The sequence below is a fragment of the Sycon ciliatum genome, chromosome 3 (genome assembly GCF_964019385.1).
Source record: "Sycon ciliatum chromosome 3, ocSycCili1.1, whole genome shotgun sequence".
NCBI classification, from domain to species: domain Eukaryota; kingdom Metazoa; phylum Porifera; class Calcarea; order Leucosolenida; family Sycettidae; genus Sycon; species Sycon ciliatum.
The window spans coordinates 34,076,986-34,094,980 of NC_088645.1; the positions used below are offsets into that span (position 1 = coordinate 34,076,986).

The 17,995-nt window shown below is 46.2% G+C and overlaps 1 protein-coding gene and 1 non-coding gene across 2 annotated transcripts in view; one reads left to right on the forward strand and one right to left on the reverse strand.

Moving 5' to 3' along the window:
* Positions 1-17,995, reverse strand: part of LOC135812039 (uncharacterized) — a 42,594-nt gene that overhangs the window by 6,197 nt on the left and 18,402 nt on the right. Inside the window, exons 13-29 of the mRNA XM_065325352.1 lie at positions 14,004-14,120; positions 13,417-13,569; positions 12,524-12,762; positions 12,130-12,230; positions 11,440-11,515; positions 10,599-10,645; positions 10,103-10,159; positions 9,296-9,353; positions 8,305-8,385; positions 6,765-6,819; positions 5,779-5,857; positions 5,445-5,547; positions 4,659-4,758; positions 3,677-3,716; positions 3,002-3,059; positions 2,333-2,496; positions 1,387-1,551 (exon numbers count right to left, since the gene is read on the reverse strand). Of these exons, the coding sequence (XP_065181424.1) occupies positions 1,387-1,551; positions 2,333-2,496; positions 3,002-3,059; positions 3,677-3,716; positions 4,659-4,758; positions 5,445-5,547; positions 5,779-5,857; positions 6,765-6,819; positions 8,305-8,385; positions 9,296-9,353; positions 10,103-10,159; positions 10,599-10,645; positions 11,440-11,515; positions 12,130-12,230; positions 12,524-12,762; positions 13,417-13,569; positions 14,004-14,120 (1,693 nt within the window). The remainder of the gene's footprint in view (positions 1-1,386; positions 1,552-2,332; positions 2,497-3,001; positions 3,060-3,676; positions 3,717-4,658; positions 4,759-5,444; positions 5,548-5,778; positions 5,858-6,764; positions 6,820-8,304; positions 8,386-9,295; positions 9,354-10,102; positions 10,160-10,598; positions 10,646-11,439; positions 11,516-12,129; positions 12,231-12,523; positions 12,763-13,416; positions 13,570-14,003; positions 14,121-17,995) is intronic.
* On the forward strand, positions 839-920 carry Trnas-gcu (transfer RNA serine (anticodon GCU)). Its single transcript has one exon. It is a non-coding gene; the product is annotated as a tRNA-Ser (tRNA).

Here is a 17,995-nt window from a genome sequence, read left to right on the forward strand (position 1 = left end):
GAAAGACAGATAGACGGAAAGACGGAAGACAGACAGACGGAAAGACAGACAGACGGAAAGACAGACAGACGGAAAGACAGACAGACGGAAAGACAGACAGACGGAAAGGACAGACAGACGGAAAGGACAGACAGACGGAAGGGACAGACAGACGGAAAGACAGACAGACGGAATGACAGACAGACGGAAAGACAGACAGACGGACAGACAGACAGACAGACAGACAGACAGCCCAAGACACACTAATTGGCAAACACAGGTAGATAGGCAGACAGACACTATGACCGCGTATACACACGTGATCACACAATGCATGCATACGTACACAAACACTAAGTTGCCCACACACACATAAAGTCACAGTTCTAGTGCATATACACATGAGCACATGTGCACATAGGCGCATGAGCACATAAGCGTAGAACCCAGTGTTTCAGCTTGGCTACTACCGTAAAGTTCCGTAAATAAGCCCCGGACGTATACAGAACAAGGGTCTGAAAACTGGGCGATACTTGCGCATGGGCGTTATTTCAGGACTGGGCCTATACAAGGTGCATATTCCATCGCTTGCGTTTTCATAAGCATGCATAACATTTTGCACACATACGCATACACAAGCACAGCATCACCCTGACCGGTTTTTGGGCATGGGCGAACTGGCGGGCTTTGAGTGCAGATGTCGATTCGATGGGCGCTATTTCGGGCATGGGTGTTATTTCGAGTGAGCGTATGCACGGAACTTCACGGTAGTAACTTTCACATCTTCCGCTCTCTCTTTCCTTCAGATACACGTGCTTCACAGAATTAGAACTCAAGTGGCCCCAGCTACAAGTGTGATGACGAGGTGGCCGAGTGGTTAAGGCGATGGACTGCTAATCCATTGGGCTCTGCCCGCGTGGGTTCGAATCCCATCTTCGTCGTTCAATCTTTTTTTTTCACTCTTCTCTTTTGTTCTGCTTTGATGTGTTCGGACTTGCACACGTCATTTTTCGCGTACACTGAACACCCTTGCGCCAGTTTTAAAATGATTTTCGATTGTCAGTTCTAGGATTGTTCGTCGACTTTTTTTGTGATTTCACACCCAGCGCAAGTACCGCCAATTTTTTTACATGTACACAGACTGCGGAGAACGACATACTTGCATCTTATAACATATTTCCTCATGGCTGATGACTCTTGTGCTATGGTACCCCTCATAATTTCTCACCTTGCTCCCCCTTATGTTCAGGCTGTCCGTTTTGGAGCCATCAGTTGCCTGATGATCGTAGTAATACGTGAAACTCAAAGTTGCGACACAGCTTACAATCTCTCTTGTTTTTTCCTTCATGGATATATTGATGAAAAAAATACAACCTCAACCAAACCAGGGCAAAATGGCTAACTCACGTGTCACTCCTGTCCACTGGGTTGCTCCTTTGCTGTAGCAACACTCTCTTCACGTCCGGCCACTGCCGGACGCACAGCCACCTGCGCACCTGGCTCTGCAGCTTCACGACGCAACGCTCGCGCCACAGGTTGCGCCGGTGCTCCAGCAGCTGAAGGGTTACCTCACTGGACAAGAGCAGGGCGGGCACAAGATAATGAATAACTGTAGAACGGGTAATTTTAGGGAGTATTAATTTAGCGTTTTCCCATTGTCAACCGGTTAGCGACGTTCTATTTTAGCGATTTGCAGCGATTTTACTCACGGATCATCAGTGCACTATTAATGTCTCAACGGATTAGCGACTTAAACTTTAGTGAAAATGAGTCGATCGCTAAATTCGCTAGGGTTTTTACGTCGCTAAAATTACCCGATCTACAGTATACAGGAGTAGATTGGCCCACAGATCCAAGAGTACTCACCGCAGTGAGGTCGGGTCCATAGGCACCGTATAGGGAGACAGGACAACAATTCAACGTGATGATAATGATAATGGTATTTGCCGGATCCGATTCAGCATCGCTTGAATATTCGTATCCGCAGGCCACCACTATGCCTGTACAGCGCCACCTTATTGATCCATGAGGAACAATATGTATCCGGTACTCACCACACAGAGCAAGGGATGTAATTTACACATTAACGTGCGGCGAATCTCTAGGGCAAAGTCCGGCCATCAAATCTGGGCTCATGCTGCCGCTACGTCTATAAGGTATTACACACGATAATGTATTAGATACTGATCTTTAACTATATTTCTTAATTGGAAACGTTGATGGTGAAATTTGATGCGCTGTACCTCTATTGATCACCAGAATTGCCGATGATCTTGCTATTCTTATGTAGACACGGGAATTGAAATTTCACCGTTTCAATCAAGGCAGACATGATCATCACATGGGTGCGCACCTGAACAGGACCAGCTTTTCACCGACAGCCCACACCAGGTTGGAGGTCTTGCTGTCGGAGCACACAACACCACTGCCCTGGGCACCTGCACCGAGAGTGGTCGAAGAGCTGGTGCCTTGCAGGGATGCAGCTGATGATGCACCATCGATAGACTTCAGGATACCCTACACAAACAATACCACCAACGAAATCGGAATAAAACAAATTATATATAAAAAAAGCCCGGTGCATACATGATATTTGGTACCATTTTCATTCGGGCCGTCAATTCATGCTAGTAATCGGTTCTTCTTTCGAAGAGGCAAGAGACCATACGGCGCTTGCAGACACCAGTATAAACAGCTGATGTAGAGTACTTGCTGTCATGTCGCTGGTGAACTGTCTGTACTAGTGCATAGTAGCGTCGCGTCGTCCTGCCTGGTCGAAAGACTCCCTTTACTAGTGTTTTCATGATCGACTTTCCTATCCAGGTGATACGTAGGCTGCAGTCTGCAGATAAAAATACGTTCAGGTAAAGTGCCATCAAAGGAGACATCTTGGTCGATGCCTAAAGTTACATCTCCCTAGAGAAAGATATTTCAGAGTTGCAGTGGTTTCTCTAGACATTGCGAAGGTTTACTGCACAAGTTCACCACATGATGTTCGTTCTCCGCTAGGCTATCATCTTACCACAGAGAGGTCAGTGCTGCTCGCCTTCTGGTAGCGAATGTGAGCCACACATGAAAACCTGCACACATATTATATAAGCCATGATCTCAGTAAATGGACCTAGGGGTGAAATTTAGGAAAATCACTTTTTATTTGGAAAATGTACTTCAAAGTACTTTAGTATGTAGACTTCCATGTCACAAAGTTTCACATCAATATTTGCCTTACAAGTCCCTTGAATTCTCCATATTGTAGAATGCACTCTAACCGTCAAATTCGGTTACGGACATGCACATGTATGCAGTATCATACACTAACTCAAACAAACTCATAAATACATACATGCACATACATGGAAATGCACATACACAGGCATGCACACATGCACATTTGTACGCATACCCACAAACACACACACACACACACACACTAACACACTAAGGGGCCATCCGTAAATACCGGTATTTATTTAAAAACGAAAACTAGTCGTTTCTCTTCAACCCCCCTCCCCCCCTCCCTCAGAAACGAACACATACAAACGATGCATAGTATCGATATGTTTTCTTTTCTTTTCTGGACGTGCCCACACATACAAACTGTGCATCTATATTTTTTGAGAAACGAACAGGCGCTCAACGATTAGTTTTCGTTTCTAAATAAATATCTATATTTACGGATGGCCCCTAACACACTAACCTTTGATTGAATTTCTCAACAGACCAGTGGTGCGAATACCCTAAAATATATATACATGGACAGGAACACAGGTGGCATTTGATTGGTCGGTATACATTGTATGCAGTAACAACACTACATAACTTTGACTGATATGTGCCACAAAACGTAACATTTACATTCAAATATTACGGTGTACCCATGATTATTGAAAGTTATCATACAAATTTGAGTGTAGCAATTCATTAAAGTCATAATTTTCAGACTGCCGGTTGATATCTCAAAATCAATGGTGGCAAGACCGAGGCCCTGCCAACTGGTTTACGTTTGTGATCAGGGGCATTGTTCCGTAGTGTGCATCCATGTGATATGCTCATACCACCATATTTCGTAAAATCACAATCAGGCCAAACAGTGCAAATGCTGATAGCTAGACGGTGCACACACACACACACACACAATGAAAATATCGCTTCATACCAACTTGGGAGGGGGTGCTTTGTTCTTCCTGCTAGTTAGGATACAGCAGACAAACACCTAGTATTATTTCGCGTACTAGGGCTCCACCCCCTATGATGTGAGTCAACAAACATTCGGCGCATATTTGGAGCTATCTTTGCCGGGCCTGAGCATTTTGGCCAGTTTTTTTTTGCGTTGCCTAAAATTTGGTTTGCAAGGTTTATTGTGACAATGTATATAGGCAGCAGCAGTACAGGCTTAAATTGTCATGCCCCTGAAATGTGTTTTAGCCTTGGGAGGCTGAAATTTAGTATTTGTAGACTTACAGTACAAACAAGGCCGGTCGAGGCAGCTCGGACTCGGAGCAGAGTGCTCAATGCACAAATGTGCAGAGCAGTAAACACATACAACAGAGGCAAACAGGCCGTGTACCTGTAACTTCAAGACCTAAATCAAGCATTCCTACAGCAAGCATGCTTACAGCAAGCATGCCTACAGCAAGCATGCCTACAGCAACAAAACCAGCCAGGTCTATGATGCCTACCGTATTTGAAGAGGGCTAGCGTGTCCGGCACATCCAGCTGTCGCAGTTGTCTAGCCACCGTGCTCTCGTCAAACACACCAGCTGCTCCCGTACTGTTGCTCTGCTCCATATACGTATACATGCATTCAGGCACGCATACACGCCAGTACACACGCAAAATTTACACATTCGCATATACATACACAGACACACACTCTCACACACACACACACACACACACACACACACAAACACATGGACACACACACGGACATACACACGGACATACACACAATCAGATGAAGAGGGATGCAAGATGTATGACTCAATATCATGTCAACTCTGACCCTCGATTTAGGCACTCAGAGCATGAAGCTTGGCTCAACTCAAGTTCATGAGCAAACCACGACACTGGAAGACAATCCTGGATAATTGTAGGACTGTCGACAATATGGTGATGGGAGGTGAACCCAGGTCTCATAAATATGACGGCCCTGCGGTTGCATAACGTAACCTTTGAAGTGCATGTCCTTTGGGTGTGTGGCCTTGCGGGAGGGGGGGGGGGGATATGACCCGGAATGTGCCCTACCCTGAGGTGCATTGGTCTGGGTGGCATGGCCCTGAGTTGCATGACGGTGGGTGGCAAGGCTACAGGTCTGCGTGCCCCTGTCACTAAACACACTGAACTGTGCAGTAAACGTGGATAGAATCAACGGCTGAATTTCACCTCCAATCATCAGCATGGCCACCATGCCATGAACAGCAGAGCACTCGCCTTGACCAACATCTTCAAGCAGCCGGTCTTACCTTCAGACAGTGAATGTAGTGAGGCGGGTCCTGCTCCAGAGTGTACAGCAGTGCATCCAACTTTGTCTGAAAGTCACGCACCAGACTGTTGGGATTGGAGTCGCTGCAGAGCAAACACACAAGTTCTTGTTTCAGTGCCTAAATCCCTGGACATTTAATTCCATGTGCACACAACACTCCTCTTTGTAATGCTTTATCCAGCTAATCCATCAGCCACGCACCTCTCCGGGACAGGCAAATTGTAATTTACTGCTACATGGTGTGCTCAGTAAGTAGACCTTAATTGAAGTACATCTCAAGACAGAGTGCATGTAACCTCCATTGCCGAGCCTACCTGTTTCCTGGCGCTGTGACTTGTGGTGTGATTCGGTACTGCATGCCTCGAGGAGACGGAGCACCATTACCACCTTCACCTAGCACCACAACACAGTAACAAAAAGGACAGGTTATGATCAAGAATTGGTGAATAAAAGATGCCAAGAAAGGATAGGTGGGTAAATGTAGGTATGCAGCCAGGTTGTTATCAAGGAGTGGGGATACATTATATTCTATACACTATACTAGTGCCATCTAGACATACATATATCATCAAGAGTGCATATAAACAAGAGTGTGCAACACATTTTCTGAAGATCATGAATCATGATTTTCGTATGAGGTATGTAGTGCGATTCTGTGGTCGCGTGAACTCGCACTAAGCCTGCAGTATGAGTGCGGTGAACAGCTTCAGCAGCAGAACAATTTAAAAAAATTGTTTCGACAGCGGAAAAACACAAACTCACGATAAAATGGACCCTTAAGCGACACAAACTCACGATAAAATGGACCCTTAAAGTGACATGCAGTAGGTTCTGAAAAAGGTGACAACTAAAATTTTCCAGTCGACCAAACTACCGTATTTCCCCATAAGTTAGTACGTACTAACTTTCGAACTTAGCAGCCAGACGAGTACTAACTTTCGGGGGTGGTACAATCTTTCGGGGAGTACTTTTTATCGGGGGTAAATGACACGCAGTGGGAAGCCTGCGCAACTCTAGTGTCCGTGCGTATGATTATGTACTGTACGGTGTCTGTACATGTAGGACGGGTACGGACTTACTATCTTTCGGGGGAACTGTCTTTCGGGGTGATAACCTCGGCAGTGGAAAGTTTATTTTTTATAGAGGGGTACTAAGTCATTGGGGAGAACTAACTTACGGGGAAATACGGTAGCTGTGGAGTGACACACCTTGTGTATGTACTACTGACATAAAACTACATATCTAGAAATAACATACTGGCATTGATTATTATCGACACCGTTCAACTTTACTAACTAACCCGCCATCTTTGTTTCCGCCGAGAAAAGGTGCGACACGAAGCCAAAATTACAATTCTAGAATAGGGAGAGGGCAGGAAAACACAAAATCAATTCATAGCAGACTCAGCCAAAATCAATTCAGACACATGTGACAATGGCAGAGGAGAAGTGGAAGGGGCATGGCCGCAGCCACCAAATTATGACTGGTCCGGATAGACATTTCGCCTTGAGAAACAAAAAAGCTGTTCAGTAGAAACAGTTGGCACCGCTGGAGCGGCAGGGCATAGCTTAAGGATTTCATTTAGCTCGGACAAATGTCCTTCCGTTTTGAAATCTGTCCAGACATGCCCGGACATTTTCCACAACACATTTTAAGGGTGTTTCTTCTTTTTTTAGTAGTACTGAAGTATATTCACAATGACTCATTATGTGGACGTATCTCACACATTACTATGTACAATTCACCAATTTATTTGTATTAGAAACTGAACTTCTTTTTTTTTACTGACGACAAATGTATGTACAAGAAAGCGGTAAGTCAGTTCGAATTTGCGTCGTGCAATAGTGGCAGCACCATCGTCCATCTTGCACAGTGCCTTCCCAATTGGAGCGAATTCGAGGGCATTTTGAGTGGGACTCTCTTGCCTACGGAAAAGATTCATTGCTCGTTTATGCATCTCCGTTCCAGCATGATCCTTAAAGGCTGATATTCTCAGGTTCTTGAATCCGGTTATGAAAGCCTCGCTGAAGTTTTTACAACTGCGGACTCTGTCTACAAACTTGATGCACATGGAACACTTCAAACATTCTGCTAACAGCCGATGTTCTTCTGCCGGTCATAAATCAGCCAGGCGGAAGTAGTCAGCTCTGCATCATTGTCCGAGATCCACTTACCGCACGTAGCGGCCTTCACACCACGGACTTTATTGCCCGGCAGCAAGTCCTCTGAATCTCCCTTTCGCTTTCCACAAGACATTCTAAAAGACTATCTGCATTTCTGGTTAGTGAAAGAGTGAAAAATAATAGATGACATCTTCCTCTCAAGAGCGAACACTGCAGTTCAACCCATCGATTCAAGTGCGAAGTCGACACCATGACCAAAGGTCGAAAGTGTGAATTGACTGTAGCAACCGGGTTGCTACAGGCGGATCAAGTAAATCTGGTGAAGTCTACGCCTGAGGCTACGGACCGGTGTAGACGTGTTAGTTGTACGACATGCAAGTCGCATTTGGCACGAAGCTCCAAAGAAAGCCCAGCTCTGCACAAAAAGGTCGAAAGGTCGCTGCTCTTTTTTTCCTTTTTGACCGGACACTATGTCCGGTGAAATTGAAAACGTCCGGTCAGTGGCCGAAAATGGCCGGAAAATGTCCGATGTCCGGCCGTTAATCTATGGCCTGGAGCGGTAGTTATGTATTTATTTATTTATTCCTGCACCTCGTAGCATGTCAAGACAGCCAATTGAATTGAGGAGAGGGTGAGACCAACCACGGATCTTGAGAAAAGACAGCAGCGCCTTGCTTTACAGGGGATAACAACCGAAACACACTGGATTTAACTCACCGGTACTTGGAAAATAGTCACCACATCATCAGCAATGGTGTCCTTGTTGACCTCAAGTATAGCGTCGGCATTGTACGTAACCTTCAAAATACACGATAATTGTAAATCTCAGTGACACAATACATCCTTATTGCAACAGATTCCCTAGATAACATGCTAAAGTTAACCCTTTAAGAGCCGCCCCATACTTGAATGCAAAACTTCAAAAGATCGTAACTCAGTCCAATCTCGCTCCAATCCAGTGATCGAAATATCCAGGGCGAAGAGAAAACTCTCACCTGTCGGGAGAAACAATCCGCGAAGCGCTGCGAGCAACGGTTCCCGAGATAAATCACTCGTAAGTTGAGCCGCGATCGCGGCAATTTCAAAAGCGCGCAGTGCGACTTTAGTATTGAGAATTTTGAGACTTTTCGTCACGCTGGTTTACTCGAATTTGCATGGGTTTCACTGTTGATATTGTCAAGAGTACACAGCGAAAAAATTGGAACTCCACGATCGAGTAAAATGAAATATCTGGTGCGGGACGCAATTGGGCGCATTTGGGGCATTTTTCGTACTGTCGCTGCGATCTAGCGCTGGATAGACGGTGTGCTGGCTATCATGATCGACCTCATTCTCTTCCTCTCGCGGAGACTGTTCCAGGAAGCCCTAGATTGTGAGGATTGAGTGAGTAGAACTGAAGCTATGATCCAAGGAACACCAAAAAATGCAGAATTTTGAAATTTTCCTGTGGCTCTTAAAGGGTTAAGCTTCAACCAGGGACATAACATTCGTTCATTGCAACTAAGGTTTGCCTTGTTTGGGCTCCCTGAATTCGGGTTCCATTTTGCACCTCTTAAAATTGCCCCCAAGTTTGGTCCTATGAATTTGGACCTTGATTTGGACCCTCCAAATTAGAACCATTTTGGAGTTCTTTTGTCCTCACGGCCATTGACGGAATCATTAAACTGACTGGAAGTTGTCTAGCAAAACAGCACCGAAGACATGGTACCTTGCCGTTGTAGTGGCGAATGGTGAACGAAGATGAGCTGGAGTCCACAGCAGCCACACTATATACACGTGCACACATACGCAGAGACACACAGACAAACAGACAAGCAGACAAGCAAACAAGCAGACAAACAGACAAGCAGACATGAATGTCCATGTGCACTGTAACAGGGCGTCACACTCCACCCTTACACGCTTAGTCCTATTCACTCCTCTCACTCCTATTATCTCACCCGGTGTTCTCATCTGCATCCTTTATCATGGCTATGATCCTAACAAACAGCCTCTTACATTCCACAGCGTCTCACCAGATACACACAATCACCCGATACCACCGGCAGACTAAGTACAGAACAAAACTCACAATAGGGCTTGAAAGTGCTACGTCACAGCATAGCAACAATTTCAAAAAGTCAAAAACTGGATCCACTTGGATCCAGTTTTTGTATGGATCCAAGCACATTTCAAGCCGTCTTACTCACAGCAAGGTGATGTAGCCAGTGAAACCGACTGATTTGGCTACAGGGGGCGGGGTAACAACTGGTGGTGAAGTAAAAGTCACCGCTGTATACGACATGAGTGGGTTGCTATGCACCCACATACTGAGGCTATAGCAAAGTCACACCTTAGTGGATCCAAAATAGAAATCTGATGTCAACGTACTACTCCCTGGGCGTTTTTTATGTCATCACTTTCAAGCCCTATTGTACTACAGCTGGTCATACCTTCCCAGTATGGGAAAAGTTGAACTTGCAAAAAAATCTGCAGACACGTTAACTCATAGATGCCTTTTTGTGTTAGCACTTACCACGGGTTCCCACCATGTGACGTGCTCAGTTTGCCAATGAAATTCTCCACAGCAATTCTGCAACGGTCACAAGAGAATAGCCATGTTCAATACTACAGAACTACAGTCAATGACAGGGCAGATCCACGATATCCAGGCATCATCAATTAGCTAGTCCCATGATACTCTGCATCAACAGACATGCTACCATGCTGGCATGAAAAGGAGGGAGGGGAGGACGTGGAAGAGGCAAGGGTGGGGGTGGGGAGGGGGGGGGGGGGAGCGGCAGGCAAATGAGCTGACTCATGAACCTGGAGACTATTTACAATGACATTCCAGATACCTAAACCAGAGCGATGAATACGCACACGCTGAATTCCAAGAATGTCACGGTGGTCCACATCAAGCTCTCAAATTTTGTCTCTCACACTGCACAGGACCAGACTAGATACTAGCTATAGGAACCGAGTAGGTTTCATTTGGCTACGTGGGAGCGTTTTGCTCGTATAAGGCTTACCGTGGCATGGCACATTCTTTAGTCATAAGAGGAAATATTCCAGAGTGCTGTCCAGCAGGGTAAAGAAAGCACACACACACACACACATGCACACGCACACACACACACACACGCCGACACGCGCATACACGCAGATATGCTCACATGCACACACGCTGACATGCTCACATGCACACACGCTGACATGCACACATGCACACACGCTGACATGCACACATGCACACACGCTGACATGCACACATGCACACACGCTGACATGCACACATGCACACACGCTGACATGCACACATGCACACACGCTGACATGCACACATGCACACACGCTGACATGCACACATGCACACACGCTGACATGCACACATCGAGACACACGCAGACACACACACACACACACACACACACACACACACACACAGGCAGACACACACACACACAAACAAACAAACACAAACAAACACACACAAACACACACAAACACACACAAACACACACACACAAACGCTGTTAGTCAGCGACGTCCATGCACAATCATGGGCGAGTTGCCGTCAAACAAAGAACTGTGAGTTCTGTATGACCAATATTCGTTGGCTATAAAATGTGCAGCATGTCCAGGGTTCATCACGGTTTCAGAGACACAAATGGCCATAAAACACGGCCGATGCAGCATTTTCGGGCGCAGAAGAATGGAGTGCCGAAGAACAAACAGACTAAACGTTCACCAAGCACAGCACGCCAATTTATATACGGTGAGTGATCCATAGGCTGTAGTACATTGGAAAAACTAACGGTCTAGACTACGAGCTATGGACATACAAGCGGCTTGTTATGCACATGGACATACCTGCTCTGTGAACAGCTGGAAGCAGTCACATCGATTGTCGTATTCTGCTTCGAACATTACGTCTATTCTTTCCAGCCTGCATGTTATCACAATGGCCCAGTCATGGAGAGGCACACACGCATGTATGCGCATACACAACCACAAAAGTAGGTACACATATGCACATGCATGTTTGCCCATGCTCCAGTGAACACACGAACACACACATGCCCAACCATACGTGCAACTATTACTCACATACGCACACATGCACATACATACGCACATACATACGCACACACATACACACACACACACACACACACACACACACACACACACATCCAGTCAGAGGACATTCCATGTTTTTTTACATGTGACAATTGACTTGTCAAGGTTACTGTAGTTTTGAACTGATAGGCGTAAACCAATTTCCTGTGCAACTCTACCATAAGTATGACCTGTTCTTTTGCATTTGAACCAAACAATTGAAGAATTTTCACTCACAAAGCAACTGTTCAGTACATGGGGTAGTGGTCTACCAGAGCAATCACACTCACGATAATGCATAATGCACATGTTGTTACTACCAGCTAGGATATGTAGAAGTGTGTATTTGAGAATAGAGAGTAGATAGTATAGTGATCGTTGGCTAAAGCAGCAGCAGGGTCAACATTGTAAAGCAGCAGCAGGGTCAACATTGTGCCCTACCTGCATTCCATGGCACTGCGTTTGAAGACGGAACTCTGGTAGAGCTGCTGAAGCGCCTCCGCCGTGACATTGCAACACAACGTCTGGAACCGACAGCTTGCCTGAATAAGCACATACAGAAAAAGAAAAGCAAATTATTAGAAAACATATGGGGCTGAAAGATATGCAGTAACATTGGCAGTGGCGTAATAAGGAAAAAATTCAGAAATTATTTGAGTAAGGAAAACTTAGGAAACATTGATCCACTATCCATAGTCGAGGAATGGATGGAGCAGAATTGCGTTTGGTAATTGGTTTGTCACTCATACTATACATAGGGATTATAATTGCACAGTGCAAGGAAAGAAGCATCAAGCATCAAGTCCAAGACATAGCCAGCTTGCTGGTTTCTAACCTGAGAAGCACCTTGGAAGCCAAACAAGTCAATGACCGACACCGACTGCGAGCCGAGGTGAGTGAAGTTGCCGGAACTGGCCAGCCCCAGCCCCAGCGCTGTGGCCGACGCTCCACTGTCCTCCGCCACGGTCATCGCACCAGCAGTGGACGCTGACGGGGCCGACTTGCTGGCACCGGTGATTCCCGGCTTCTTGGTGTTTGAACCGGCCAGTTTGAGATTTGCCGTGATGACAGTGTCTGATTCGGACAAAAGGAAACCATTAAAGAAGTTATAGCAAAACAGTAAAATTAGCAGCATTGTCTTTGCGCCGCTTAGTAGAGAAGTTAGCAGGATTCACACAGCGGATCGGGAGATTAAATAGGGCTCATGGCATTGACACCGAGACCTTTGGTCGGTGGATCCCCTGGCACCTCACCATCACTGCTGCCTAGTGCAGCCCCTACTCAGTACCTGTTTGTTTTTGTCCACATGATTATTTATTTTACGAGTTGCGTTTGTGGAAAAAAATTTAAAACATTCACGGTTCGCGTGAGACTCGGCCAAAGGCCCAGTTTTCCGCATCCGCAGGAACGCCATCACCCTCTTGGATTAAGGCGTTTGTGGATAATAGTAAAAAAAAGAGAAAAGAACACAGTGGTTTGTTGATACTGCCTGTGGTGCGGGGAGTGCAATGCCTTGGTTTGAGAATGCTTGTTCTCCTTCTACATTTGATGATATTTTTTGCCTCCTCCATCCACTAAATTATCTCAACTCTGTCCCGATAATAAAGTAATAATTATAATTTCTTTCCAGGTCATAAGAACCGCAATTAGAGGAAATGCAAAATCAAACGGGTGAGAAATATGCCTATGAGCAAAGCGTCAGTGGCTGTTACTTCCGTGACAACTTACCTCTTCTCTTCGCAACAATACTTTCCTCCTCAGTTGGCTTGCTGCTCCGATTGCCCGTCGTTGTGCCATCATCCTGCTGTACCGGTGGGGTGGCAGAACTCCCACGCGAGTCCGGGAGTGGTGGTGGCGGGGGCAGACTTGGCGGGGACCGCGCTGCACAGAGATACGAAGAAAATTATGAAGTGAATCCGATAAAAATAGAAATAGATTCACGGTTCGCGTGAGGCTCGGCTAGACGCCGAGTTTTCCGCATTCGAATCCGACAGCATAACATTAATTTAAAGTTATGAAAACCCTTTGATGTTGGATCGAGGATGATATGCATGATCGTGTCTATCAAAACTTTTTTTTCAAATGCGACCCCACTACCTTCTCTTGTATAGGTAGCAATAGGTCAGTTACTAAGAGGCCTCTTGATCAGGCGTCTGAGATGTACGAGGACCGGCTATGCAATCAGTTTTCGGTTTGCAAAGCCAGCACAGGTTGAAATCGACCTACCAGCAACAAAGGGCTAACTAATCATTCAAATGATTCTGACATTCAGCACTGTCTACGCAGTGAATGAGGCACAACCAGCAAGGACTCACGTTGCTTGGGAATCTGCGGCAGTGGTCTCTCCTGCCCTGGGGCATCGCTGTCCGAAACGGTACGCCTGGTTTTCTTCATCTCCGCTGCAAGCGGAGCCGGCTTCTGCATAGGTACAGCTGGACACAAGGGAAAGGATAACGAGTACCACAGCGATTATCTCATTTGGTATGCCACGGTAGATTTTGGTGACGACATTGGCTATGAACTGGGGTCGACAAGGTGAACACTCCCTGGTGTTCTATGCCCGGTTTTGCCCATGATCTTGATTTGTTTTGACAGCTGTGATACAGAAATATCACTGTCCTCACAAAACTACAGTGAAACGGTCCATTATCCGTTCTTCATTGCATGAATGTCCTGCTTTAAGCGCATCTACAAAATGTATGTGTACGGGCATGACATCAGGTGCGTAGCTCCGCTGTTGGAGGTGGTCCGACTGGAGGGGGGTCTGGGGTCTCCCGCGAGGGAAATTTTTGAAATTAGTGTGCAATATCCTGCTTTCTAGGCCCTGTATCTCATGCATATCCGGAGGACAGGATGTATGTATGCAGAAAAATATATCAGCTGAAATGCAGAGAATGTCCGGAACAATACGGTGGTGAGACTGGCCGCTTCTTGGAAACGCGGCTGGAAGAACATGAGCCCCAGCCAGCAGAAACCTGAACATGTGTAATTTTTCAAAAATTATTTTTTCGCTCAAAATTGATTCTACACTATTAATCACTCAAGTTATCAAGTTTGGATACAATCTGATAAGCGAAAGCATGGAAAATAGAGTTTGAAGTCACACAGGTCAAGATTTGGTACAGTTGGCGCAGCATCCATGCCCAGTGACTCCATGCAAGTTGATCCTACAGTTTCTGATTGTGATGTGGAACAGGTACATGTAAGTAAATAGAATGCAAGTCAGGTGTGCCCTCTTGGTGCTGCAGGCATGAGTAGTTCAGAAGTGTGACGATATTCCGTATACATCACTACCTTCTTTACAACACCAGAGTGCAAAACGATGATTGGTGGCTGGCCTTCCAAATTGTGTTCAGGGACCTCTGTGCTAGCAGTTTGAGCGTTGTCCCAAAGCTTGCCATACTGATAGATGTACTGACCAATACCACTGACATCCACTCCCTTGCACACTTCACTCAGACCATGATTTCAGCATAATTGTATTTCAATGATATGAGCGAAAACTCGCGTTTTGTAGCGCGTGAAGATGTTGCCCCAAAGCGTTCAGCCGGTTTGACCTTTTAGGAATCCCCTTTTCTCAGCACAGGCAGCAGCCAGCTTGGCGTCGTCTGGCAAGGTAGAGTATAATACTACGCTCTGTTTTGCGCCGTGAGAAGCCCTCCATCAGTGTCTGCAACATCATTGTTGTCGATGTAGAAATACGGATCGCTCAGCGGGTCGACATTCAGCTTCTCCTCGCAGTCGCTTTTACTCCAGCACTGACTATCGTCGTCACCAGTATCCAGTGTCGATTTTATGAGGGCTCTTCGTTGCTATGCATATGAGGCTCGCCACTGCTGGACAAACTCAGCGAGATCGCCACCAAAGAAATAATTCCGATCGCGAACTAACTTTCAGCGCCGCTTCGTACAGGGAGTCTCACGCTGACAACTCTTGACCTTGTCGCGACACCTGTCGCCATCGCTGTGTCTAAACTCAACCTCCGTGTGACGAGCTCTCACCTAGCGCTAAAATCAATTGACCAGACTCACTTGAAGGCACTTAAACTCCTTTGACAACAAAGACACCCACTCGATTGAAAAAGAATCTTCAAAAGCCAGCTCACTGCGCGTCCCAAACTTTGACGTCACATTTTGATGATTGATATCAAGTACACAAGTGCTGGTTTCCGCTGGCCAGGGCTCACATAATGGTGAGGCAAGACGACAAGAACTCGCCAAGCCATGGGATCAACATTTCCGTATTACTCACCCTGGATCCAAGCTCAACTATGGGCAAAGTGCATTCTCTGCAGTTGCAGTACTACATTAGGGAGAGAGCCTGATCGAGCCCGTCGCAAACTACGCGGGGCGATTGAGATACACGATACTAAGCCCCATGTGAACATAAGCACAGGATGGGATATAACAATTATTATGACTCAGCTTGTCCGTGCTGATACTCTTTTTTGTACATCAATATCATTGAATGAGGCAAGTCACTCCAGACCACGCCTCGTTGCGTCCCTGGTGATAAAAATCACGCATGGGAAGTGTGGGATCACGCGGTTGTCTGCTTTTCTCACACATTCTGTGATTAAATACATAGTGCATTGGCACATGGCCTTCCGTGTTCCCCTCCTGTAATGTGCTAAAATTAATACCATATTATTCGGCATGCAGACTCACTTCACAGAGTACAATGGCGCGCTGCCTTCTGCTGCTTCTTCTCCGTGTTGTGCACAGTAGATACCTTTTGAAATGATGGAGGAAGATGCCATGGAGATTCCTAGGCGGCGTCCTGGGAATGGCCTGGTATCGTGGGAATTTTGCTTGCGCCATTGCGTTGCATTGCAGAAAAAGCAAACCCGGTTTACTTTGCCGAGTGACAACTTTGTTTGAAGCTGCTAAACGCAGGGAGGACGAGCTATACCTTCTTGCGCGAGAGCCACTGCACCGAGGAGAGCGTCCGCGGATGGTACCATTGCAAGTGCTACAGTACATACACTAACAGAACGTTGCTGGGTCGGCTGCCACTTGGACGTGGCCATGACTGTTCAAGCGATTCCGAATTGGAAGAGATACATGTATGTGATGACGGGTCACCAGCAAAGCATTGAACAAGGAGATATGTACAGTCCACGTCTGCAGACGTGTGCTTCATGTGTAATAAGATGACCAAATAAATGAAGGAAAGAAACAATCTTTAACTCTGTTCCAATCTCTGTCAGCTAACGGCAGCATACTTGAGGCAGCAGAGTTGGAGAACACAATCATTTGCTTTTGCTCCAGAGTGGCCCAGATTGCGGTGCAGCGGAAATCCACTATCACCGAGCATGCTACAGTGCCTGCACCCACGCGGGCCTTTGATATGATCTGTTGTCCAACTCCCAGTGTGATGACGATTTCTGACGATTATCGCATGAAAACGACGTTCAAATCCTAAAATATTGTTCCATTGTTCTCGTGGTATGAGTGCACTCACTTTACTTTCATCGATACAAGAGTCTGTATAAAACATCTTTGTGTAAACCAATCAATAGGCGCATTAGCATTGGGATCGGCTCAGCGACCATTTCCCCATATGGCAGCGGCAGCAGCAAGACGGACCTGCGGAAGAGATCCTAGTGTTCGTTCTCTTGGTCCTCGTAATGTGCACCGTTCAGCAGGCGGAAAACTGGAATATCATTGGTCCGAGACACAATGGTCCAGCAAAGTGACAAGCTGCAATAAACCCCCAGTTGCTCGTTTCATGCCAGCATTTCGTGGACAACAACCCGGTAGTGCGTGACCCAGGTGTAAAAGGACAAGCAGTCCAACCTAAAATGATAGCTTCACAACTTGCCACAGACAACACGAGAAGGACACCCGCCTATCGCAGTACGTCCGGGCCAAGAAGGATGAAAGGAAGGCATGCATCATTCAATGGGCGGTACACCGCAGAGCAGCGGCCTACAGCAACAAAAGCAAAAGGTGCAACCTGTGCCTGGCGGAAAAATTGGAAATCGCGCAAGCACCCAGGCACCTCTTTCTCAACAAAAGGAGTGAGCTTGTGTCAAAGTGTCGCCATGCGAATATGTACTACCTTCGGAACTTCAAACCATCCACAGCCATCACCTAATTAAGTAAGAGACAACCGGCTCCAGTGGTTGTCACCTTTCACCACTGCTGTCATTCACACTGTTACTCTTAGATTTGCCTCACGATGCAGTCATTCACGCTTTGCACTGCCGCCATTCACAAAATTTAGATTTGCGCCATGCTGCAGCTATTTACACTTTGCTTTGCGAGTATATAAACCAATACTGATCCAGATTTCTCATTACTAT